The sequence below is a fragment of the Malaclemys terrapin genome, chromosome 8 (assembly GCF_027887155.1).
Source record: "Malaclemys terrapin pileata isolate rMalTer1 chromosome 8, rMalTer1.hap1, whole genome shotgun sequence".
Classification (NCBI taxonomy): domain Eukaryota; kingdom Metazoa; phylum Chordata; order Testudines; family Emydidae; genus Malaclemys; species Malaclemys terrapin.
In genome coordinates, this window is record NC_071512.1 from 55545914 (window position 1) to 55572263 (window position 26350).

At 50.3% G+C, this 26350-nt stretch overlaps 1 protein-coding gene across 5 annotated transcripts in view; it reads right to left on the minus strand.

Annotated features, from left to right (window-relative positions):
* LOC128842591 (2-5A-dependent ribonuclease-like) overlaps positions 1–26012 on the minus strand; it is a 39807-nt gene extending 13795 nt beyond the window's left edge. Inside the window, exons 1-8 of one of the 5 annotated variants that reach the window (XM_054038738.1) lie at positions 25834–26012; positions 17191–17279; positions 12998–13103; positions 6714–8366; positions 6299–6390; positions 5638–5855; positions 5396–5531; positions 1353–1657 (exon numbers count right to left, since the gene is read on the minus strand). In XM_054038738.1, the coding sequence (XP_053894713.1) occupies positions 1556–1657; positions 5396–5531; positions 5638–5855; positions 6299–6390; positions 6714–8163 (1998 nt within the window). In that variant the 5' untranslated portion in view covers positions 8164–8366; positions 12998–13103; positions 17191–17279; positions 25834–26012 and the 3' untranslated portion in view covers positions 1353–1555. The other 4 variants (XM_054038734.1, XM_054038735.1, XM_054038737.1 and 1 more) reach the window with 4 other exon arrangements.
* Between the last annotated feature and the right edge of the window lie 338 nt (positions 26013–26350).

A 26350-nucleotide genomic window follows, 5' to 3' on the forward strand; every position in this document is an offset into this window, starting at 1 on the left:
AGTCTACTCTTTCACATGCATATAACTCAAACATGGCTCTCCAGCTCTCCAAAAAAGAAATATTAATAAGTTGAGATCAAATATGTGATGTTTCATCACAACTCAGAAAGGAAATTATAAGAAAGCCGGGAACAATTCGGAGGACAATTTAAAAGGAAAAGAACTTCTCAGTCTGTAGGAGAGCATTTGCTGCTGGCGAACAATATAATAACGGTACATATATGTTATATGCATGTGCAGTAGGAAACTCCAAAAACCTTCACTTGTGTTTTTATGACTAAGGGCTGCATCTCTGGTATTTTCACATCTGTAATGGAAATGAGAAGCATGTCTGAACATGCCAAAATCCCTGCTTTCTCCAGATGCTAGGAAGGGTGCCCCACTCTAGTGCAGAGGGCACTGGGGCAATTCATTTCAGGAAGATCCCAAGAAGAGGGTATATGCAGTGGGAGAAGTCTAAGTCTCCCCCTTTCCTTGCACATTGACACTGACCCATGCTGCAGAGCACTGTGATACCAGGCCCTTTAAGTTATAGGGTTGAGTCAATGTTGTCTTGGTTTAAGGCAGACCAAGTATTAACCTTTCTGGAGGAGTTCTAGCTATCAGAAAACGTTTTGCCATCTGTGCCCAGTATGGTGTGTGGCCTTTTCTCTGGGATGCAGGCCTTGCTGCACACATTCAGGTCTTTGGTACCTTGACGACAGACTGTGTTAATGCACTTTGCATGTGACTACATCTAGAGACCACTTGGAAAATGCAGCTGCTTGTTCAGCAGAACATGCCAACAGCACGTAATACCAGGGTTCTGCAAGTTTCACGGGTTGCCTGAGAGTTTCCAGGTGATGTCAAGGTGCTAATTTTAGCCTTTAAAGTTACAAATAAATTAGAGAGATCTCCCATGCAAGACTTACCGTGCCAGAGCACCCCCTCTCGGTGCAGCGTGGCCTTGCAGCAGCTCTGTCTCAGCTTCCCCACCGTGCTCTTCAGCCTACTCCAGCCTTAGCTATGACTAGGCCCACCGGCCAAGCCCCCTTAGAGAATTCGACCCCTTTGGGGTAAGAGTCCTTTAGGCAAAGGACAACTTAAAACAAAGGAATCTTCAGCCCAGCTGGGCTCAACCTCCAGCCCCCTTCCTTGCAGGCGGGCCCCAACTGCAATAGGACTGTCTCAATGCCTACAATGGTTACTTTGGCCCTGGTCAACCCAACAATACAGTCCAGGCCAACCCTGCTATAAAGGGCTCTGGCCAGCTACAGTCCTCAGACAGCTCCTGGCCCTCAACCAAGCTTCTTGCCCTCAGGTAGGAGCAGCCTGTCCACTCTTCTCCCCAGACAGCCCTCAACTGCTGGGCTTTCCTCCTTTCAAGACCAACACCCAGGGCTAATTGAACAGGGCTGACTGGGCCAGGCCTCTTGGCCCTTAAAGGGGCAGACCGCCCTCTCACATCTCCTCGGTCCCCAGCAGAGCCACTCCAGTTGGAATACCCGGATTTAAACAGAAGAGAGCTGATGGCAGGCCATTCACCATAAAGGCCCTGGATCTGGAATTTGATTCTTCACTGGGTTCGCCAGGGTGTGGACTTGTTAATCTTCTGGACACAACACATCTCTTTCCCAAATGCCCTTCTCTTTGCACAGACATTTGGGGAAAAGCAGGGCTGAGAGATAAAAGGGCATGATTATTATTATGGCTGTCATCATGATTTAGCGCTAGATCTTCAGGGGTGTCTGAGTTCTACTGGGTGAGAGGGACAAAGGTGGTTTTGTATCACCTTTTCACTCTCATAGTTGTGACACTATTTGGAAAGGTCCATATGGACTACAATACTGTCCGAGGATCCCCAGAGCTCAGAGTACCCTGGCCATCCTCATTTCCACTCCAGCAACGCTCCCTACCCCATGGGGGCTAGGTAGGGTGACCAGATCGCAAGAGTGAAATATCAGGACACATTGGGCGAGCGGGGCGGGGGGAGGGGGAGAGGACGACAATGACAGACACGTGCACAGAGCCATGAGAGGGGACCCTAGGAAGTTGCGAGAGGGGGTCCTAGGAAGCTGTGAGACGGGTTGTACAGCCCCTGCTGCAGCTTGCACCACAAGCCATAGGGCAAGGACACCTATTGAATTCAATGAGACTTTTGCATGTGAATTGATGTACCTAGTTCTGAGATTATAAAGCCAGAAGGGATCCGGTGATCACCTGGTCTCACCGCCTGTATAGCACAGACATAGAACTTTCCCAAAACAATTCCTAGAGGATAGCTTTTAGAAAAAGCTTTTAGAAAAACACCATGACCCTTAGTATATTGTTAATCATTAATTACTCTCATCATTGAAAAGGTATGCCTTATATCCAGTCTGAATTAGCTGATAGCCATACAGTTATCCTCTAAAAATCCACCAGAGGAGGGCACAAAACACAAGTTGGACAGTGAATTACAAAAGTGCCAAATATTATTATTAGACCTGCAATACTTTTCACAATGAACATCAGCAGGGGATAAACTGGGAGTTTAAGAATATTTGGAAAACAATTTTAGAATAACATTCAGTGCTGTGGTTTAAAAGAAAAAAAACCTGTTAAAACTCATAACTTAGCAGTATTCAGTGTTTGAAAAAAAAAAAAACTTTTAGGAGCTATGGGATACAAGTTAAGAATGTTGAAACAGGAAGATATTATGCTTAGTTACCACTTGGGCAAGGCGGCGTGCTATGTAATACTTGCAAGATTTCAGTGTAATGTTTTACAATATATAGCAGTGCAATGCTGATTCCATTGATATTGTTGAGCAATTCATGCTGATTTTATTTCAGCCCACATCTTAATAGTTTTGAATACTGTAGATCACAATTTTCAGCTCAGTTGGTCCGAACATGCAGAGCTTTAAAACTGCTATGCTCTAAACTGTATATTAACTACAATTTTATAAACCTGCATGTCAGAGAACTGTGTGCCATTACTACTAGAAAAAGTGGCACAAGGCAATTCAGTGTGAATCACATAAATGTAGGACTGGAAGGGACATCAACAGGTCATCTAGTCAAACCCCTGCACTGAGGCAGGACTGAGTAATAACAACACTAGACCATCCTTGACAAGTGTTTGTCTAACCTCTTAAAAAACTCCAATGACTGCTATTCCATAACCTCTCTAGGTAATTTGTCCAGTGCTTAACTACTTTTACAGTTCGGAAATTTTTCCTAATGTCTAACCTAAATCTCCCTTGCTACAATTTAAGCCCATTGCTTCTTTTTCCTGCATGTCCTGAGTGGACGGGGGTGAGTCCAGCCAGTGGGATTGGGGGGAGGGAGGTCGAGGAAGTCAGTGGGTGTGTGGGGATGGACCGGGGGAAGCAGGGTGGAGGAATTGAGCGGGACAGGACTGGGATTGGGGGAGTCGGGGGGGCTGAGGGGGATGGGACAGGACTGGGATGGGTGGAGTAGGGTAGGGGCTGAGGGGAGCATGAATGGGACAGGGTAGAGAGCTGTGTAGAGTGGGGCTGGGCTGGGGAGGGTTGGGGGGTTGGGGAGAGGGACAGGCTCTGGAGGGGATGAGACAGAGGGGAGCAGGACTGGAATGGGGGGAAGTTGAGGGGGTGGGACAGCAGGGGGAGCGATGGGGATGGGATGACGGGAGAGGCTGAAGAAGAGATTTGGGGTAGGGCAGGGACTGAGGGCAGTGGGTTCAGGGTGGGAGGTACAGGGGGGACTGCGGGGGAGGCAGAGGGAACAGGTTCAGGGGGACTGAGGGCAGTGGAATGAGGGTGGGGGGCACAGGAGGGACACTGCGGGGGAGGCTGAGGGAACAGGGTCAGGGTGGGGGCTGAGGGCAGTGGATTGAGGGTGGGGGCACAGGGGGGACTGCAGGGGAGGCTGAGGAACAGGGTCAGGGTGGGGGCTGAGGCAGTGGGGCTGAGGGGAGCCCCCCCAGAGGGACCTGCCAGGAGGCCAAGTGAGCCCAGCAGTGCTTACTTGGAGCGGCTCCCAGGAAGCATCCAGCAGGCAGGTCCCTCCCAGTCCCTCTGGCCCCTTCCTAGGGTCGGGTTGGGTCGAGGGGAGGGGGGCAGGGGCGGGAGGGCTCTCTGCCCGGCGACCGCTGCCCGCTGCCGGAGTCTACAAGCCCCACCCCGCTGCAGCACGCAGGGGAGCGAGACCGCCTCGCTGCCTCTCTGTGTGCCCGGGGCAGGGCTGTGCTCTGCAGGCTCCTGCTGGCCAGGCGGTGGGCCCCGTGGGCTGGCGCCGCCGCGCCGGGAGCTCAGCTGCGCGCTGCCCTAGGGCCCAGGGAGAAAAGGTGAGTGGCGCCGGCGGCGCCGGCTTGCTGCGGTCCCCCTCTGGGTGACCAGATGTCCTGACCAATGTAAGGTCGGGACGCAGGACAAGTCCCCTAAAATCGGGACTGTACCGATAATATTGGGACGTCTGGTCACCCTAGGGCTAGAAACAACTGTCAGAGCTGACTACATTCTTTTTATGACACCTGGATATTTCTATGTCCAAGAGGAATCCTCAGTTATTGCATTAGGGCAGCCCTCCATCCCGTGTACACCACGGAAGAGTCTGAAGGGGACAGAACTGGGGCAGAGGATCTGGGTGGTACACTGTCCAGCTGTGATTTTTTACTGTGCTGAAACTGTGAGGTACATGGGCCTAGGATGGATGCCTATGTTAGTCTTTATATATTATTTCGTTAAATAAGTGAAAGCTCTCTAAAGGCTTGTCTATATTAGAAAGTTTTGTCACTTTAACTATATTAGTATAATTAAAGCAGCAACCTACCCCCTGCTGTGGACAGTTATATCCATAGAAAAGTGCCTTGTATCAGTACAGCTTATTCTGGTTCTGGAAGCAAAATAGGCTGTACTTGTATAAGACACCTTTATACTGATGTAATTGTGTCCACATTAGGGCTCATACCAGTACAAATACATCAGCTAAAATAACAGCCCTAGCCGACAGTTATTTACCCAGATACAACTTTTAAGTGTAAACCAGGTCTAAGATTCTTCTGTACTGCACTCATTGCCATTGTTGTCAAGCACCTTCCAAGCTCAAATGCTTTTTAACAAGTTCCCTCTTTTTTCCTCCCTTTGCACACCCTCACAGCTGCAGTCCAACACAGGGCAAATTACTCTAACCGCCTTCTCCATTTAAAAGGCTTGTCACAACTTAAGCAGCGAGTCGCTAGGGCGATGTCTACAAACCACTCTCTGGAAGCTCCGGGTACACCACTCCAGCAGACAGTGATGGTAGTTTTTAAATCTCCTAGATTTGGTTAGATTTTGCCTCCATGTTGTCTGGATAGGGATGGAGTGACACTTCCAGTTAAGGTTTAAAATGGGGCCTGTAAGTCCTATAAGAAAGCTTTCCCCTTGCGCATCCACAGCAAAACAGCTTACCTGCTCAGTCCACTGCTGCAAAGGGTGCTCATCACAATTCAAAGCTTTCAGAATCTCACTCTCATTGTTGTGATGCTTGGTGTTGCGTGTTTTGATATCGCTCTCATTCCCAACGTCTCTCAGGAACCTGTACCTGCTGTGGAATCAAAGGCACACTGGGGATATCCTGCTGCACTGCACAGAATGGGACAGCTTGTAAATCTGCTGTTTGAGGGTCTGTAATTTTCATTCATGGTACTTACGTCTGCTTGCTCCAGAAAAAGGGATGTTGGATCAAGTCTCTCAGCAGGTTCTCAACTGGGCTTCCTTCATCAGGGAAGACCAGACTTTCCCTAAGGTCTGCAATCTCCACATAGTCTTGCACATCCTCTGAACAATTAAAATCCAAATTGTGTCTATCATTTTCCTCAAAGGGGACCTTACCCACTGTTACAACATACAGGACCAGCCTTCTGAGCGCCTGAGTATGAGAACAAATGGCTGTTTCATTCCAGGGCACACAACCTCCCACCAAAGAGAAACAGAGACAGAGAAACTATCTTCTGAAATCAGCACTCTGAGTGTGTGTACGCATGTGTGTACGTGTATGGTTGCAATTACTTCATGAAGTGTTTGTATTAGAGAGCCCACCACACTGAAAGCATAGAGCAAAATCAGGAAGTGACTTCCAGGAGTCAGAGAAAATCTTCGTTCCTAATCACTCTCACTTCCTTGTACTGTGGTCTCTTGTGCTATCAGAATTTCCAGAAACCAAGCTGTTATACATTTCCTTTTGAATATGCAGGAAGATCAGCTGATTCGCCCCAAGAAAGCAAAGAAAATAAATGAATAGAAAGAGGGAAGCAAAAGACAAAGGGTGTGAGGGGTAATCGGAAACATAATATTGGTTTAATGGAAAGTTACCTTCAGGTCTTCGATTATAACATCATCCTTCTGTCCTTCACTCAATCTTTTGCTCTTATCAAAATCTGCTAAGCGAACTTTACCAGCAGCATCTGACAAAATAACAGGAATAGTTAAGCCTGTTGTTTGTCTGTGTGTTATGCTCCTTTTCTCTGGTACCTAGTTGAATTATTCGCATGACCCCAGAATTCTCTGGTAGATTATTCAGTGGGGATGACCTGATCTCTCAGTAGGAGGGCAAAACTAATGTGATACTTATGGCTGCTGTACTACATGAGCAATAATGCACACACACCCTCTCTGTGCATAAATATCTCTACATTGTGACATATACGGTCAGCTCTATAATGCTTCGCTTTCTCAACTATGAGCAATAGGAGAATAGAATAAGAATGATAAGAGCACACAAGCTAACCTATCAAAATATTACGTGGGTGTAGATCCTGATGGCCAAATCCAAGCATGTGTAGTTCTTGAACTGCCTCAAAGAGTGTCTTAAGAACACCCTTGCAATTCACTTCATTCTCTGATGCACTCAGGTGTTCTTCAAGGTTCTTCTCACAGAGCGAGAGGCACAAGTACAGGCAAGGTTTCTTTTCCTCAGCACCAAAAAGCTTTACTAAATGGTTGCTGGTCAGACATTGTTCAAGGCACATTTTCTCTTGTTTAGCAATTTCTGTGCCAATGCAGAATATTTTCACAGCCACCTCTTTCCCATCATAGAGTCCCAGGTAGATGCCCCCTTGGGAGGTTCTCTGAATCCTGAAATCATTATGTTGGAGGATTTTAAGTTTTCCAATCATAGGACGATACATATTGTAGAGAAACTTCAGCTGCTCTCCCCAGCGTTTGCTGGTGGGTTCCCAATCTTGAGGTTGACTTGGACCAGCCTTGGCGCCGTACTGGCGAAGCAGATCTGCCATTTTCTTATTGTATTTCCTATTGACAATCCCAATAAGGTCCCCAAGGTCAGTCCTTGCCCCCCTTTCACACAGTAGCTTTGCTATTTCATAATCGTTTTTCTCTACAGCGATCATCAGTGCTGTTTTGCCCTCTCTGTCAGCATCATTGATGTCAACTTCATTCTTCTCCAATAAAGCTTTCACCAAATCCAGACTTCGCATCTCGACTGACAGGATGAGGGTAGTTTTCCCATGTTCATCTCTTCTGTTCACGTCAACACCACAATCCAGCAGGAAATGAACTATCAGGAGAATTGACTCCCTTGTTTTGTTATCACTTGGAAGGAAGGCATGGATTAAAGCATTCCTGTCCTGGTTGTCACAGATGTTAATGTCAGCCTTCATCTCACTGACAAGAAAGTTTACGACTGAGAGGTGGCCCTGCCTGGCAGCATCCATCAGGGCTGTTGCCCCCCCTTTATTCAATGTCCTTTTCTCCTCGTTAACCACCCTCCGCAAATTCACATCTGCCCCATTACTGTACAAGAATCTTAAGGCCTCCTCATTCCCATACCAAGCAGCCTCCATAAAAGCTGTGAAACCATTGTCATCATACTCATTGATTTCTGATCCCTTAGACAGGAAGAGCTCTAAAAGTCTCACATTTCCCACTATCCCTGCTACAAGAAAGGGAGTGGCACCGTTTTTCTTCCTAGCACACGGATCAGCACCCTTCTCCAGCAGAAGATCAACGATCTCTTCCTGATCACCCCGTACAGCGCTGTGCAGAGGTGTCCAACCACCTTCTACCTTGGAATTAACATCTGCTCCTTCCTCCAACAGCTGCCGGACTGTCTCTAGTGAATGGTTTTGGACAGCATAGTTTAGCAGAGAGGGTTTGTCTGCTGCTGTTTCATTTCTGGAGGTCAATACCTCCTCCTGGCTGTTACCAGTGGCCTCCATGACTGTTAAGATAAGTGGCTGTGCTCTTGTTCTGTGTCCCTTTCAAATGGAGATTCTTCAATAGAATGTACTTCCTGGGCTCTCCTTTAAGATGGAAGGCACGGATTGGTCAGTCCTTTGTTGTCGGCACATGAATGGAGTTTTGCTCATGAAGTACACCAGCACTATCCGGCTCCAAGGGCTCCATGCTTCACATATTCCACCTGATTAGCAAAGAGAGAAAACAAACCTATTTACTGACTCTTAAGACTTTACAATTGTGCTTGATAGGCGATAGCTAAAGCTACATTTTAGTCATGGGTATTTTTAGTAAAAGTCATGGGCAGACCATGGGCAGTAAACAAAAATTCACGTCCCGTGACCTGTGCATGATTTGTACAATACCCTTGACTAAATCTTGGGAGTGATGCGGGTGCTCATGAGGGGGTTGCAGCTGCTCGTGAGGCGGACGTCCCGGGGGGCACTGCAGGTGCTGGAGTGGGGGTCTGTGGAGGCTCAGGGGAGCAGCAGGTGCTCGGGGGTGGCCCGGCAGGTGCAACGGATGCATGGGGAGGGCCTGCAGGTGCTTGGTGGGGCTGGTACGGGGGCACACTATGGGTGCTGGAGGGTGGCACGGGAGGGCGCCGCAAGTGCTCGGGTGAGAGCAGCCCGGGACCCCCACTGGTGCTGGGGGGCTGAGAGGGGTTGGCAGGACTGGCAGTCTCCCTACCTGGCTTCTCGGAAGCAGCGACATGTCCCTTCCCAAGCTCCTAGCTCCGAGCGCTGCCAGCTCCGCAGCTCCGATTGGCCGGGAACCACAGCCAATGGGAACTGCGGGGGTGGTGCCTGCGAGCAGAGGCAACACACTGAGCTAGGAGTTGAGGGAGGGACACGTTACTGCTTCTGGGGAGCTCCCCCCCCCGAAGGAAAATGCTGTCCAGAGCCCTCACCCCCTCCCGTGCCCAACCCCCAGCCCCCAGCCCTGAGGCCCACCTCCTCCATCCAAACTCCTCCTGTTGCTACTGGGTGGGGAGAGGCGGTGGCCTGAGACTGCCCCAGCAGCAGCCATTGCAATGGGCCCAAGGGCTGCCTGACCAGGAGCCAGTTGCACCGGCCACTGCAGAAGTCACGGAGGTCATGGAAAGTCACGTAGCTGTGACTTCCGTGACAAACTTGCAGCTTTAGTGATAGTCTATTGATCTGTAAGAGACAGGACGGTGAAGGTTACACCACATGGTTTTCAGAGCCACAAGTGATTGTGTGGGGGGGGGAGGGAAAGGGGGATTATATCAGTTTTCCTCTGGGTCCACATGCAACAGCCCCTGCTAATTTGGTTCTGAGTTTCTTATCAGTACAGATTGACAATCATAATGAATTGGTAGGGGTGGGAAAAGTGGTTTGTACCTTTAAGCAAGTGCACGGTACTTTTGGGTGTGCTTATCAGTGGGGAGAAGACACCCCAGGAAGGGTGTCTGTAATCTGATTTACTCTGTCATTAGATATTGTTGAGGGTACTTGGGTTATATAAATATGGCTGTGTATTCTGCAATTCTGAAGCTGCTTGAGTTCCTACAGAATTACTCTCTGTACAGAAGAGTGCAGGAGATTCCAATCTTTTAATTTTCAAAAAACATGGCTCTGTCATCATGACTGTGAAGATAACCTTTCGAATATGATCTGAACAGAAGCTGATCTTAACTGAATGTTGACTCTGGAACATAATGAGGAAATTTAATTATTCACTGCCAGTAAGTGTATTAGAAAGATCCAGCTACTGTGCTTCTCTGTAACTTTTACGTTTTCCAGATGCTGTTGCAGAAGTTTCAGTTCACTACAGAAGTTAGCACTATAGTGCCACAGAAACCATGGGTCTTGCTGTGAAATTTAGGTTAAACTTGCTGCACAATACACATGACCTTCATTATATGTACCAAACACTTAATGCATCACTTGCCCCATAACCTCAGCCGTGCAGAACACAACGTCTTCCACAGCCTCAGAAACAACTCTGACATTATAATAAAAAAAGCTGACAAAGGAGGTGCTGTAGTCATCATGAATAGGTGAGAGTATGACCAAGAGGCTGTTAGGCAACTCTCTGACACCACATTCTACAGGCCATTATCCTCTGATCCCACTGAGGGTTACTAAAAGAAACTGCACCATCTGCTCAAGAAACTCCCTGAAGAAGCACAAGAACAAATCCACACAGACACACCCCTAGAGCCCCAACCAGGGGTATTCTATCTGCTTCCCAAGATCCATAAACCTGAAAATCCTGGACGTCCTATCATCTCAGGCATTGGCACCCTGACAGCAGGATTGTCTGGCTATGTAGACTCTCTCCTCAGGCCCAATGCTACCAGCACTCCCAGCTATCTTTGAGACACCACTGACTTCCTGAGGAAACTACAATCCATTGGTGATCTTCCAGAAAACACCATCCTGGCCACTATGGATGTAGAAGCCCTCTACACCAACATTCCACACAAAGATGGACTACAAGCCATCAGGAACAGTATTCCCGATAATGTCACGGCAAACCTAGTGGCTGAGCTTTGTGACTTTGGGTACGTCTTCACTACCCGCCGTATGGGCGGGTAGCAATCGATTTATCCGGGATCGATATATCGCGTCTCGTTAAGAAACGATATATCGATCCCCGAACGCGCTCACCATCGACTCCGGAACTCCACCAGAGTGAGCGGCGGTAGCGCAGTCGATGGGGGAGCCGCAGTCGTCGATCCCGCGTTGTGTGGACCCCAGGTAATTCAATCTAAGATACTTCGACTTCAGCTACGCTATTCGCGTAGCTGAAGTTGTGTATCTTAGATCGATCCCCCCCCCAGTGTAGACCAGCCCTTTGTCCTTACCCACAACCATTTCAGATTTGGGGACAACATATACCTTCGAGTCAGCGGCACTGCTATGGGTACCCACATGGTCCCACAGTATGCCAACATTTTTATGGCTGACTTAGAACAACGTTTCCTCAGCTCTTGTCCGCTAACGCCCCTACTCTACTTGCGTTACATTGACGACATCTTCATCATCTGGACCCATGGAAAAGAAGCCCTTGAGGAATTCCACCAGGATTTCAACAATTTCCACCCCACCAGCAACCTCAGCCTGGACCAGTCCACACAAGAGATCCACTTCCTGGACACTACAATGCAAATAAGCCATGGTCACATAAACACCACCCTATACCGGAAACCTACAGGTGGCTATGTCCTTAGCCCTGTCAAGAGACCAATCAGAAAGTAGTATTAGACAAAAAGTTCCACCTTACCCCTGCTCCCTCTCTGCCCAGTGAGAAGTCCATATTTGTCTGTTAGACTTTCTGGACCCTTTCATCGTTTTCTGGGGTCAATCAGGAAGGAATTCAGGGTCTGGAGGCACACCTATCACTGACAGGCCGTTATCAGAAAGTCTTTAAGAATAGTGGGTACATTAAGATTTTTTTCCCCCCAGATATAAAATGGGCCATTAGTTAAAATTTAGACATATCATAATCAAATGCGAGTAAGGGCTCACAGCATTATATAATGTGAGGAGGGGAAATGGGACAATATGAAATTAAAAAGGTCTCTAATGAATATTCTCCAGGATCAAAGGGTATTTTATTCCAGTTAAGGTTTGTTGTTGTTCTGTCTTATGAAGGAAAAGAAACTGAGTTACAAAAGTAATAACTTCTTTTCCCCTTTAAAGAAAAGTTATAGCCATTACAGAACAATAAAATTCAGCCTAACTGTCAAAGGTGACAGTTGTTAAAGACATTTACCAAGGACTAGCTCCTTCTGGGCTCGCTTGTTTGTGGGTCTGACAGAAAAGAATTCTTTTAAAGGGAAACTGGCAGAGAAGCTGCAAAGTCTTACAGGAAAGGTTTAATTCACATAAGCTTGATTATCTTCTGAGAAATGAATCAAGTCACTTATCACAGTTTTTGTTAAAGTTTTTAAAATTTTAAAAAGCAATGTAAAAGTTGCTTACGTATGTTTGAGTAACTTCACAATGCTTATTTTCTACATCTTTGGAGACATACAGTAAAAATAAAAGGCTCTTCTCCAAGCCATCAAAAAAGCTACAGCCTTGTTAGGGGAACTATTACCAAGAGTCTTAACATATAAAGAGGGGGGGAAACAAGAGTCTTGAAAAAGGGTAGAACAAAGATTCAGAAGTTTACTTATTGAGCACCGGCACAGTCCTACTGACAACATGCTTCTATGATACTGTCTATTCTGCCCTCTTTTCCTGATTCATGTCCTAGAGGGCAGGTGTTTGTGGGAGTTAGCTAACATGCTGCTTTTTCAGGCAGTGCTGCCACACGCTCTCGGAATGAGGAAAAGGGTTACTACATTTAGAAAGTCCAGTGCTTACAGCCAAGAGGATGCATGCATGGATGGATGGATAGATGTTGAAATATGGTAGAGGATGGCTCCCAGCATAATTCATCTGCCCTGCTAAGGGGTGGACTGCAGGAATTTTTAACCCTTGATTTCAGTGGCAGTTAGGGAAGTAGAGCTCAGGAATGCTGGCTTTCAGTAACTTTTCCCAGGGGACCAGGGAGTGTTCCCTCCAAGCACACAGGAGCACACTAGGAAGCATGTGTCTCCGTCCTGGAGAGTCGCTCCCTCCTGGATCTCCTCCAGGCACAGTGCAGGCTCACAATACACACAGTGACTGGGGATGGAAAGCGAGTCAGTCTCCCCTGAGCTTTGAGGCCTGTTGGCTCAGGCTCGCACAATGCAGACTCCAGACCCGGCCAGTTTGGCTCCGCTTGCTTGCGTGACAAAGGGGGAGGGAGAGACAGCGGCTCATCTGACTAGAAGGGCTGACAGGCAAAGCTCTTTACCTGCTGCTGTGAAGAGAGTCTGCTCGTGCCTTAGTTGTCGACTTTGCCACTCCGCCTTTAGTCTCAGGCCACTGCTGAAGATTTGGAAGGAAGTTGCATTTGCATTCTGGGGAAGGAAGAGGGAGGTGAGTTTGGCAGTGCACTTTCACTTATCGCCCGAAACGTAGCCTAACTAGCTGCTTTGGAAAGCAGGATCCATGTCTCCCAGATTTAATAATTCCCTTGGTTTGCAGCCTACGTCTACACTACTGCGGTAAGTCGACCTATGCTGTGCAACTCTAGCTATGTGAATAACATAGCTGAAGTTGACATACTTTAGGTCAAGTTACCGCGGGGTCTACACCGCAGGGGGTCGACAGGAGCAAATCTTACTCTTCTTGTTGGGGATAGAGTACAGGGATCAAATGGAGAGCGATATGCACTCGGTTTGGTGGGTCTTTACTAGACCTGCTAAATCGACCACTAGTGGATCGATCTCAGAGTGTCGATCCCAGCTCTAGTGTAGTCCCCTTCCCATCCCTCCCTGCCCTGCAATATCCACTCCTCCCCTCCCCCACATTATTTCTTGCATTTTTATCCTGCTCCCAACCACACAAATAACCTGCAAATCCCGCAAGAGAGGCAGATTTCCCCATGCCACTAAAAACAAAAAACAAACAAACAAACAAAAATGGTTGGTTGACATATATAAATGGAAATTCAGACACAATTTTTACCACTAAATGAATAAAACAAATCTTGCTTAAACCATGTAAAAATTACTTTAACTCCTGTTATAATAGACGTCACATCTCTTTATATTCTTTGCTTAAATTTAAGTATAAAAACTTTTATTTAATAAAAAAGAAAAACTTGCTTTACATTGCTGAACTTCTATTTATGACAAACTGCTGTCATGTGTATATCACAGGGAACGTCAAAACAAATTGCACCATAGTTTTTCTTTAAAAGGTGCAGATTTTTTTTTAATGATTCTAAAAAGTAGTTGTTTTAAAAAGCTGGAATTTTTTAAATCACTTAAGCATCGTTTTTAGAACTTTGAAACATACCATTCAAGTTATGTATATGTCAGGATTAATGTTGGTTTCTGAAAAATTGCTCACAGCACTAGGTTTTTGACATAAATTGTAAAAAGAGGCTGTAAATTGTAAAACTTATACAGGGTAAACTCATAAATTGTCCGCCCTCTATAACACTGATAGAGAGATATGCAGAGCTGTTTGCTCCCCCAGGTATTAATCACTTACTCTAGGTTAATTAATAAACAAAAGTCATTTCATTAAGTATAAAAAATAGGATTTAAGTGGTTTCAAGTAATAACAGACAGAACAAAGTAAGTTACCAAGCAAAATAAAGCAAAACCACGCAAGTCTAAGCCTAATATATTAAGAAACTGATTACAGGTAAAATCTCATCCTCAGAGATGTTCCAATAAGCTTCTTTCACAAACTAGACTCCTTCCTAGTCTGGGCCCAATCCTTTCCCCAGTACAGTCCTTGTTAGTTCTAGCTCAGGTAGTAACTAGGGGTTCTCTCATGACTGGCAGCCCCCTTTGTTCTGTTCCACCCCCTTTTATAGCTTTGGCACAAGGCAGGAATCTTGTGTCTCTCTGGTCCTCAATCCTCCTTCTAAATGGAAAAGTATCAGATTTAAGATGGATCCCAGTATCATGTGACATGGTCACATGTCACTCTAAGACCTCATTCTTCATTACCCACGGGCTGACCTACACGTCCACAGGAAGGCTTGCGGGTAAATAAACCATCTACAACCAATTGTCCTAGTCAATGAGAGCCATCAAGATTCTAAACCACCATCAATGGCCCACACTTTGCATAGTTACAATAGGACCTTAGAGCTATACTTTATATTTCTAGCTTCAGATACAAGATACATGCATACAAATAGGATGAACACACTCAGTAGATTATAAGCTTTGTAATGATACCTTACAAGAGACCTTTTGCATAAAGCATATTCCAGTTACGTAATATTCACACTTAAAAGCAGATTTCCAAAAAACATATGGTGTGCAATGTCACAGATGGATCATGGGGACAGGACGGGGAGAGCGTGGGGGCAATGGACTGGGGGCGGGGCAGGGAGGAGTTACATGGAAGGTCACATGGGGAGGTCATGTGTCCCTTCTTAGCTGGTGCCCCCCCTCCCGTACTGGTAAAAAATGGATTCTACTTGCACCTCTGCTAACCCTAGCTCTGAGAGCACCACCTCGGGAACCCAATCCCTATCCCAACACGTCCTACCGTTTGGAACCCTAGTTTGGGGAGTGCTATTCTCTGGAACAATACCCTTGTGCACAGATCCCTAATCTCTCGAAACATATTCTATTCTGACACGTCCTACCATTTGAAATCATAACCCCACTCAGGGGAGCCCAAACCACTGGAACCCTAACCCTATGGTTATATCGTACCATTTGCAACCTACCCCTAGCCCAGGGAGCCCTATCCACTAGAACCCTAGCCCAGGAAGGCCTACTGATAGGAACCCAAACCAAGCTTCAAGTACCCCACCCATAGGAGCCCTACCCATTGCAACCGTAACCCTAGCCCCATTTATTCTATCCATAGGAACCCTAACCTTAGGGCAGTGGTTTTCAAACTGTGGGTTGCGACCCAGTACTGGGTGGCAGAATGTAAGGCAATGGGTTGCGGCGGCTCTGGTCAGCACTGCCAACCAGGCCGTTAAAAGTCCCGTCAGCGGTGCTGCCGGCTAAGGCAGGCTAGTCCCTACCTGTTTGACACCACACTGCACCCCGGAAGTGGCCAGAAGCAGATCTGGCTCCTAGGTGGTGGGGGCTATGGGGCTCCGTGCACTGCCCCTACCCCGAGCACTGGCTCAGCCAATGAGACCTGGAGGGGCAATGCTTGCGCACGAGAGCCACTTGTGCGCCTCAACCTAGGAGCTGCACCTGCTGCTGACCGCTTTCAGGGCGCAGCGGGGTCCGCGGTGCTGGGACAGGCAGGAAATCTGTCTTAGCACCCCTGCTGCACCACTGACTGGCAGCTGCCCAAGGTAAGCCGTGCTCCAACCCCAAGCCCCAAGCCCCTACCTCAGCCCTAAGCCCCCCCAAACCAAGAACCCCCTCCTGCACCACAAACCCCTCATCCCCAGCCCCACCCCAGAGCCTGCACTCCCAGCCCAGAGCCCTGACCCCCTCCCACACCCCAACCTCCTGCCCCAGCCCTGAGCCCCTCCCACACCCCAAACCCCTCATCCCCAGCTCCGTTGGGTCATGGGCATCAACAATTTTCTTCAACTGGATTGCCAGAAAAAAAGTTTGAAAACCACTGCCCTAGGGCAGGGGGCCCTACCCACAGGAAACCTAACCCTGGGGGGAAAGCCCTACCCATAGGAACCCTAACCCTGGGGGAGTAGGGAGCCCTACCCAATGCACAGTCAACCTGTGGAACTCCTTGCCAGAGGATGTTGGAAGGCCAAGACTATAACAGGGTTCAAAAAAAGAACTAGATAAATTCATGGAGGATAAGTCCATCAATGGCTATCAGCCAGGATGGGCAGCGATGGGGTCCCTAGCCTCTGTTTGTCAGAAGCTGGGAATGGGCAACAGGGGATGCATCACTTGATGATTGCCGGTTCTGTTCTATTCATTCCCTCTGGGGCACCTGCCATTGGCCACTGTCAAGAAACAGGATACTGGGCTAGATGGACCTTTGGTCTGACCCAGTATGGCCATTCTTGTGTTCATAGCTCCAAGTACCCTACCAGAGCCACACAAAACCTAGCTCTAAGGACCCTACCCATAGTCATGTAACCCTAGCTCCATTTACCCGACCCACAGGAATCCTCCCCCTAGGGATGGGAGCCCTACCCTTAGCAACCCAAACCCTAGCTCCAAGTACCCTACCCTGTAGCCTAGTGGGCTAGATTGCCTTTATTATATTCACTGCTTTGCATTATATTCTGCTTTGCACTATATCCAGCAGTAAGGCAAGAAACCTACAGGCCTGTATCCTGTAAGAGATTAGCTTCAGCAAGTTAGCATAAGGCTTTAGGCCTATGAGCTTTGGACAGATAAACTTTGCACAGATAAATGGCCCAATGGAAACCCCAAGTATTGGGGAGCTGAAAATAGAGTGTTTAAGGGGAATTTCTGACCACAGGAACAGGACCCAACTACAAAAGTGTCATGGCAACAAACTGATACTTACCAGGTACAGGAGCTACATCTGTAGATACCTAACCACAAGAGGCCCATGGTAGTGGATTGACATATATGATAATAAGTTGATATACGAACCTATAGGAGAAGGACACACCAAAATTAGTAAGGTGAGGATATACATATAAGGAAAAAGGGAAATATCCCTACTGAATATGCATCAAACATAGCTTTGTCAGCATATCATATTATAAAAGTTGCATCCCAGCCTAAGAGTAGTAGGAGAAGGAAATGTAGTCCTTGGGATGTGCCAGAATGATGGCCACGGGTGATGAGGGAGAAGGTGATGGTGATGAGGAAGATGATGGCTAACATTTCAGATTGTTCCACAACGGATAGTGGGAGTATATGGATGTGCCGATGTACATTCTGTGATATCCCTGTCTATCTTACTGAGTTGGGGTGTTTGTGACTGAGCTAAATGTAAATACAGAAGAGTTCCTATAGTGTGTGTGTTCTAACTGTGCACATGGGGGTTCCCAACTATATCATAATTTGAATAATACTGGGCCTGATCTTGGGACAAGATCCTGTCAACCCTCAAAGTGATAACTGGGGATTCTTAAGTAATCAATGGATTTAATACATAAACTACAGTTCAGGCAGGGCCGGCTTTAGGCTGATGCAGCCGATTCAGCTGAATTGGGCCGCACGCTAAGAGGGCCCCGCGCCGCAGCTCTCCACTCCACCCCCAGCTCACTTCCCCCTCCTCCCCTCCCCTGAACGCTCCGCCCCCTGCTCCTCCCCCTCCCCTGCTTCCCGTGAATCAGAGGTTCGCGGGAAGTCTGAAAAGAAGCAGGGGCAGGCAGGCAGCACCAGGTAAGCTGGGGTGGCAGGGGGCACGAGAAGGGCTCCGGGGAGGCGCGGCCCAGTCCGGCCTCGGTTCCGCCCCAGCGGCTCCGGCCCGGCTCGGCTCCAGCCTGGCCCCCTCGGCTTGGGTCCGGCCTGGCCTGGCTCCCACGGCTCAGGTCCAGCTCGGCTCGGGCCCAGCCCCCGCGGCTCGGGTCCGGCCCCCGCGGTGCGGCGTGGCTCGGCTCGGGTCCGGCCCGGCCCCCGCAGCTTGGCTTGGCTCGGGTCCGGCCTGGCCCGGCCCGGCCCCTGCGGCGTGGCTCCGGCCCCCTGGCCCAGCCGCCGAGTGGCTCCGGGCTGGACCCAAGCCCGGCGACCCCGGCCGGAGTGCAGCTCAATTCCGGGGGGCGGGGCTTGCGGCAAGCCCCGCCCCCAGGAATTGGGCCCCGCTCTTGCTAAAGCCGGCCCTGAGTTCAGGCTACAACCCATAGCAACCCACATGCTAGGGAGCGAACCCTACCATAGAAACCCCAACCCTAGCTCCAAGTGCCCTCTCCCTAGAGACGCTAACTCTAGGGCACAGAGCCTGACCCATATGTAAGGGGACTGTTGCCCCCTTACTAACATTCAGTGGGGTGTTTGGGTTGGCTAGCTCCCAGCACTAAAAGGGGAGGGGTCGATGGGAAATCAGGAGCCTGAGACTGACAGTCCCCAGGAACAATGGGGAGAGGCCAATGCTCCAGATCAGTCTGATTGACAGGGCGGGCAGGCTAATCAGGGAGTCAGGAGGCCAAGGGGGTCCCGTCCTCCGTGTGACCTGGAATTGCCTGAGTCAGACAGAGTGGGGCCGAGCTAAGGAGAGAGCAGGGGCCCGAGCTAAGTTGCTGGAAGCAAAGCTGCAGCCACCAGAGCCAGAGGGGCCAGACAAGCAGTCTAGGAGGCAGGTCAGAGCTGGGAGCAGAGTCACAGAAGCAGCCTGCGGAGCAGACCTGTCCTGGGAGCAACCAGAGCCAGAGGGGCCAGAGAAGCAGCCCCGAGAGCTGAAGGCAGAGCAGCAGCAGCAGCCAGGCTGAGGCTGAGTGGAGCTGGAGCTAGGGTGACCAGATCACCCAAGACAAATATCGGGACGCGGGGGGAGAGGGGGCTGACGTGGGGGGGGGGCGTGGCCAAAAAAAAAAAAAAAACCTTCCTCCGCAAGCGCTGGAGGGAGGCCCAGGAGACTCAGGGGAAGCGCGGGGCCGGGGTGAGTAACAGTCCGGCCTGGTCCCTTGCAGGCAGGACTCAGTTGGGTGGTAGGGCGAGGAGGGGGGCGGCCCGCGGGGTGCTATCACGCAGCGGCCCCGGAGTGGGGGCAGCAGGCCCCAGCCCCCCCGTCCCGCAAGGGAACGAACGGGGCTGGGCGGCCGATGCCTCCGCCCCAGGGCCGCCGCGGGATAGCAGCAGCTGGGCAGCAGCCCAGACGCGACTGGCCAGGGGCTGGGCCCAGCATACGCGCTGCTGGGTCCCTGCAGCAGGCCCCGGCTCGGGGGGTTCGGAGGCGCCGCAGCCGCGGAGCGCCATGGCCGCTTCCTCCCCCGCGGCAGTGGGAGCTGCAGCAGCGGCTGCTCCCGAGTCCCGCTGCCCGGGGGGACAACAACAGCCGCCGCCTGGCCCCGCGGGTCGCCCCCCTCCTCTCCCTACCGCCCGACTGGGTCCTGCCTGCTCGGGACCAGGCCGGACTCTTACTCACCCCGGCCCCGCGCTGCCTCTGAGTCTCCCGGGCCTCCCTCCAGCGCTTGTGGAGGGAGGGGGAATGGTGAGCCCGGGGAAGAGGCGGGGATTCGGGGAGGGAGCCAATCGGGGGAGGAGGGGGTGGAGTCGGGGCATGGGGGGGGCGCGAGCACTTCCGGGCTCCGGGGCATTTCCTTGTTTGTCCAGTGTCCCGACCGCATGTCCGTCGGGACGCGGGACAAACAAGGAAATATCGGGACAGTCCTGATAAAATCGGGACGTCTGGTCATCCTAGCTGGAGCTGGGGCTGGAGCAGTCCGGAACTGGGTGTGGTGAGCATCTGGGGAGAGTGAGGGGGACCCTGAGCAGCAGGCCCAGCGCAGGGAGACGCCTCAGCCAAGAGGCTCTGCAGGCCAGACTTGGAGGGGGATCGTAACCCTGTCAGGGCAGGGGCAACGCTGGGAATAAGGGTCCTGCCACCTAGAGCCTGAGAGCGTGTGGCCACTGCCAGAGCAAGTGTCCGACCCGCAGCATCTCTGCAGCACAGCCAGGTCCTGAGAAGGAGCCTGGGACCTACAAGGAACAGACTGAACTGCCCTGACATTCCAGAGACACTGTTTGTGATGTTCCCTGCCACAGAGCGGGATGATATGTTTTCCTTTAACTTTTCCCATTTTTCCTTATTATTTTTTTAAATTAATTGTTAATTAAACAACTTGTATTTGCTTTAAATTGTATGAAATTATCAGTGGGTCACGGAGGTGCCCAGTGCAAAGAGAGTACCCCGGAGTGGGAACACCCTAGCCCCTGTCCTGGGTGACTACAGCAGGGTTGGGGGTCGAGACCCCCAGGAATCCTGGGCCCAGCCTTGTCGGAGTTTACAAGGACTCTGCCAGACAGGAGAGTGGAAGGGGAGTCCTCAAGGGCAGGGAGGCCTCTGGGTAAAGGGAGTGGGAGTGAGGACTCAGATCCTTTCGCTAGCCCACTTCACCGGGGTAGTGCAGAAGCCAGGAAAGTTCCCCACAATAGCAGGACCATTCTCCCGCTTACATATAGGAACCCTAACCCTAGGGCGGGGAGCCCTACCCATAGCCACCCAAACCCTAGCTCTAAGTACCATACCCTGTGAATCCTAACCCTAGGGCTGGGAGCTCCACCTATAGGATCCATAACCCTAGCTGCAAGTACCATACCCATAGGAACCCTAACTCTAGCCCAGGTCATCCTAATCTCAGAAACCCTAACCCTGGCCCAGGGAGCTTTCCCCTTCCAAACCCTAATCCTGGTCCAGGGAGCCCAACCCTTTGGAAGCCTAACCCTAGCATGTGGAGCCATAACCTTTGGAACCTTAACTCTAGCCGGGGAGCACTACCCTTTGAAACCATATACTTAGCCCCTGGAGTGTTATGTTTTGGAACCAAAACCCTAGGCCCAAGAGCCCCACCATCTGGAACCCTGTCCCTATCCCTAATAGTCCTATCATATGGTAGCCTAACCATAACCCCGTAAGCCATACCTTGGGAACCCTAACCCTAGCCCGAGAAGTCCTACCATCTGGTTTAGATATGCCCACTAGTGGCAGCATGTAGCACTTACACTATCTAGCACCTTTAACCATCAAAGCGCTTTATAAACACTAGCCAGAGTTGCCAACATTTGAAAATGGTTTCAACAGACATTTGCTAACTAAGCTGAGGTCTAGCTGATGAGACCCCAGGCTCTGGAGGGTTGTGTGCATATTCTGCTGAGTGTGAGGTGATTTTTTCCTTTTGAGGAAGAGGCAGAGAAAAGTGCCTGAAATTCAGCAAAATGGGCCTCAACCCCTCTAGCACCTGGGCCCAGCACCTGCATGACTGGAAAAATTATCACTTGACTATGTCAAATTGTCCCTCTCCCCAACCTGACAGTTCTCTCTTCCTCATCTCCCACCCCAGCTCTGGGTTCCTAGTCATCTCCATTCACTACTTCTTCTCATGCTGGAGGAGTATTCTACTGTGTAAGCACGAGGTCAAACACCTTGTTTAGGATCTCCCCCAGGCAGGGCCTGGACTGCCCTCTATTTTGCCTACATTGAGTGTAGATGTGCTCAGCCGGAGCTTGGGAGGTGATGCCTCTACTTAGAGAGGCCTAAACAGCCTCACCAGGTACAAGCATCACCTCCCCTCTCCCCAGGCTCCTGCTGAGCACAACTGAGAGGCATCCAGGTCTTCAGAACCATGTGGTGATTCTCAGAGCTCATCACGCCTCATCAGCTGCTAGAAGGATTCTTCAAGCCACTTGCCCTACACCAGTGGTTCTCACATTTTTTTATTGGTGTCCCCTTTCACAGACAAGCCTCTGAGTGCGACCCCCTTATAAATTAAAAAAAATATTTTTATCTATTTAACACCATTATAAATGCTGGAGGCAAAGCGGGGTTTGGGGTAGAGGCTGACAGCTCACCCCCCCCCCCCATGTAATAACCCGATGACCCCCTTAGGTCTCCCAAACCCCAGTTTGAGAACCTCTGCCCCACACCCTGTGGCCATCTCTGGGAATTGCAGCAGCTCACAAGCCTGGAATGCTGGCAGAGGCTGAAGTTACCTGGAACTTATTTGCACAGAGGAGCAACAAAAATGATTAAAGGTCTAGAAAACATGACCTATGAGGGAAGATTGAAAAAAAATGGGGTTTGCTTAGTCTGGAAAAGAGAAGACTGAGAGGGACATGATAACAGTTTCCAAGTACATAAAAGGTTGTTACAAGGAGGAGGGAGGTAAATTGTTCTTGTTAACTTCTAAAGATAGGACAAGAAGCAATGAGCTTAAATTGCAGCAATGACAGTTTAGGTTGGACATTAGGAAAAACTTTCTGTCAGGAAATCTAAGCACTGGAATAAATTGTCTAGGGAGGTTGTGGAATCTCTGTCATTGGAGATTTTTAAGAACAGGTTAGACAAACACCTGTCAGGGATGATCTAGATAAAATACTTAGTCCTGCCATGACTGCAGGGGACTGAACTAGATGACCTCTTGAGGTCCCTTCCAGTCCTATGATGCTATAAAACAGAGAAGCAGCAACGGCATAGCCACCTTTTTTTATTGGGGGGGGGAGGGGAGAGGGAGCTAGAGTAAAAAAAAAAATAGCTGTTTAATATTGCTTTAATCAGTAGTTTTGTATCATAGCTAAATGTGTCCACTTTTAATAGAGACAGATGAGCTTCTGTTCCAAACCCTGTACTTCCTTTATTTATTGCCGCAATCCCTAACATTTTGGAAGGGCTAAAGTCCCTACAAGCTCCCAGTTCCTACATCCATGGGCAGTGACTGTAACCTGGAGGTAGAAGGTCTAAAGCAGAGTGTAAACTCAGAGATGAATGACAGAGCAACCAGTGTGATGGAGGATATCCTAAAACAGAGAGGTCCCTTCTACCACAGTGTCCAAAATCAGAGGGAGTGTGAGAAGAACTCCTTCAACTATCAGCAACAATAGAGCATTCGTCATTAAAGAGTGATGAGGAAAAAAACTGCCCCTGAACCCTGGGAGAAAGATGAGAGAAAGTACAGACAACACCATGCTACAGAGAACTCTGTCAACTCCTCAGGGATGGGCAGTAATGACTAATGGATACAGGGGATCAGACCTCAAATACATCAGGAAGCCCTATCCCAGGCAGATGGCTCCCAGCTCTGATGCCTCTGAGGTGCTGGCTCCTTTTAACACTTTGGCAACACTCATCATGCTGATAAAGCTTTATTGAGTGGGATGGTGTCAGTCTTGCCTCTCACTTTCAGATGTCACTGGCCTTCAGTGGGAAAGGGACAGGGAAAGCAGCTGCAGGAGGATGAGGGAGGGAGCACAATGGATGACCTAAGCAGTGTGCATCTTCTCTGGAAATACTGTCACTGTGGCCCAACTAACTGCCTTGGAAAGAGGAATCACAATCTTCCTGGATTTAATCATTCCTCTGCTTTTGTCTTCTCTTGCACTCCTTGCCTTTGTAATACAGCCAGACTCAAATTGAACCATGCCTTCAACCACCCTAGCCACAGTTGCCAACTTTCACACAGTAAATAAGCACCCCGACTTTCACAATAAGCCAAAAATCAAGCTAATCCCATTTCAAAACAAGCCAATCCTAAAGAACCTCAACACGCTATGTGACTAGCAGAGGTGGCAGATTTATATAATTTTTGGTGGTGTTTAGAATGGGTGCAAGTCATTCCTCCCCCCTCACACACACATACCTCCCTAAGCGTCTGAGAGGAATTTTGGGTGCAGGAGGGGGGAGGGGCTGGGCTCTCAGAGAGCGTTTGGGTGCGGGCTCTAGGCTGGGGCAAGGGGTTGGAGTCAGGGCCTGCTCTAGGCACCAGCAAATGAAGCACATGCGGGGCGGCAGGGGCAGCATTCAGGACACTTTCTTTTTTTTTGCGTTGCGGCTCCGGAGGTGGTTTTTTTTTTGCTCCAGAGGTTGGGGGTTTTTTTGCGCTTGGGGTGGCAAGAATCCTAGAGCCAGCCCTGGTTGGAGTGCAGGGGGTGGGCTCTGGGAGGGCGTTTGGGTGCGGGCTGGAGCAGGCAGATGGGGTGCAGGGGACGGGCTCTGGGAAGGAGTTTGGGTGCAGGGTCTGGAGCAAGGGGTTGGGATGCAGGAGGGGGCTCAGAGCTGGGGCTGAGGGTTGGGGAACAGGGGGTGAAGGCTCTTGCTGGGGGTAAAGGCTTTAGGGTGGGGTGAGGCACGGCCAGGGATAAGGCGCTTGGGATGCAGACAGGTTGCCCCAGGGCTAGGGCCAGAGAGGAGGACTCCCCCCAACCCTCTCCCCACCAGCAACAATGAGCTCCGGGGGAGGGACCCCACCTCTTCCCCACCACCCCAAGAGCACACTCACCCTGCACCACTGTCACTGCACGTGCTCCTAGGGCCCCTCTCAGGTCCAGGAAGCCCCCTCGCTCCCCTATGGTGGGTGCCGGGGGGGGGGTTGCCATCACATGTGGCCTCCTCCACTGCTGCTGCCCCTCACCGTAGCCTCACTGGGGGTGGGGGAGTGGGGCTGTCCTTGCTCAGCGTGGGGCAGGAGAAGTGACTGGGGGTGGCACACGGTGTCACAACACTCACCCAAGCCCCAGCTGCTCAGATCCAGGAAGGCTCCCCCCCCGCCTCCCCTGTGGTGGGTGCCAGGGGGTGGGGGGAGAAGAGGAAGGGGGCTGACATCACATGTGGCTTCCTCCCCTGCTGCAGCCTGCTGCCCCTCACCGTAGCCTCATGGGGGATGGGGCTGCCCCTTGCCAGCATGGGGCAGGAGGGGCGGGGGCATGGATCGTAGGGTCAGACACTCACCAAAGCCCCAGCAGCTGCCCAGATGAGTGAGGTCCAGACCACTCCCATCCAGAAGCCCCCCTCCCTGTCAATGCCGGGGGAGGAGAGGGCTGCCAATCATGTGTGCGCCTCCTCCCCCTCCTCCCGTGCAGCAGCAGCCAGCTGTCTTGGCCAGCCCCTGCTCTTGTGCTGTAGCCTAGCCTTAGGCAGCAGCAGCCGGCAGTGCAGGCAAGGGAGAGCAGGGTGGAGCAGCAAGGCAGCTGCCCGCTTTTAATCAGACAGGGATGCTCTGGGCCCAGAGGAGGCGCGCAGGGGCCAGGGGATGATTCAGGAAGGGTCGGGGGAGAGACCTGTCTCCAAACATTGGTGGAGCAGGGCTCCCAGCCCTGAATATCCCTGAAGCCCGTGCACCACGGGCCCATATAGCTCGCTGCCCCGGTGACTAGATCCCCCAGGTGTGCAGTCTGGGACTGTGGTGGGCCCACTGTACACACCTGACTCTCTCCCCCCACCCTTGCCCCTCCTTGCCGGGAGCTGATCAAAAAAAAAAAAAAAGAAGAAGCTACAAGCAACTCAGAAGCCAATTAAGCCAAAACCAAGCCCAATTTCTGCCCCCTTTTTTTTTTTTTTGCAGGGTTGGCATGTCTGCCCATAGCCCCTCTCGCCTTTTCTTTCCTTTAGTAAGGCACCACAGACACATTAGAAGAAAAAAATCATAGCAAACAGTAAATATTTCCTCATTAAAAAGACTGGAATAACTCAGCCGACAACCTTCCCACTGAGGATCCAAACAGCTCTCCTTGTCTTCCTCAGCCCACTGTGTATATACCAGTCACTCACCTCCCTTCTTCCTCAGACGCCTGCAATCCCACATAGGAGTGTTTGCCTTCTTGTTTGTTCAGAGTTCTAGCCACACAGCTCAGCAAAGAGGCGGGAGAACAGAGGATTGGACTGCAAGGGATGGAGAAGAAAAAAGCAGAGGGAAGAGGAGAGAAAAAAGCAGAGTAATGGAGGAGAGAGGTGCACTGAGTGCTCAGTGAGGTATTTTAGTTTCGTTTCTCCTGCAGTGTCTTAGGAAGGAAGTCAGAGACTTCCTTATGGTCTTTTCCTTTATGACACATCATAGATAATTTTAACGAATGGATATGTTTGCCGTGTAAAATCTTCATCAGGGTTCCTAGTTGTTGTATAGCAGGGGTAGGCAAACTTTTTGGCCTGAGGGCCAAATCTGGGTGGGGAAATTGCATGCAGGGCCATGAATGTAGGGCTGGGGCAGGGGGTTGGGGTGCAGGAAGGAGTGCGGGGTGTGGGAGGGGGTGTGGTGTGCAGGAAGGGGCTCAGGGGAAGGGGTTGGGAC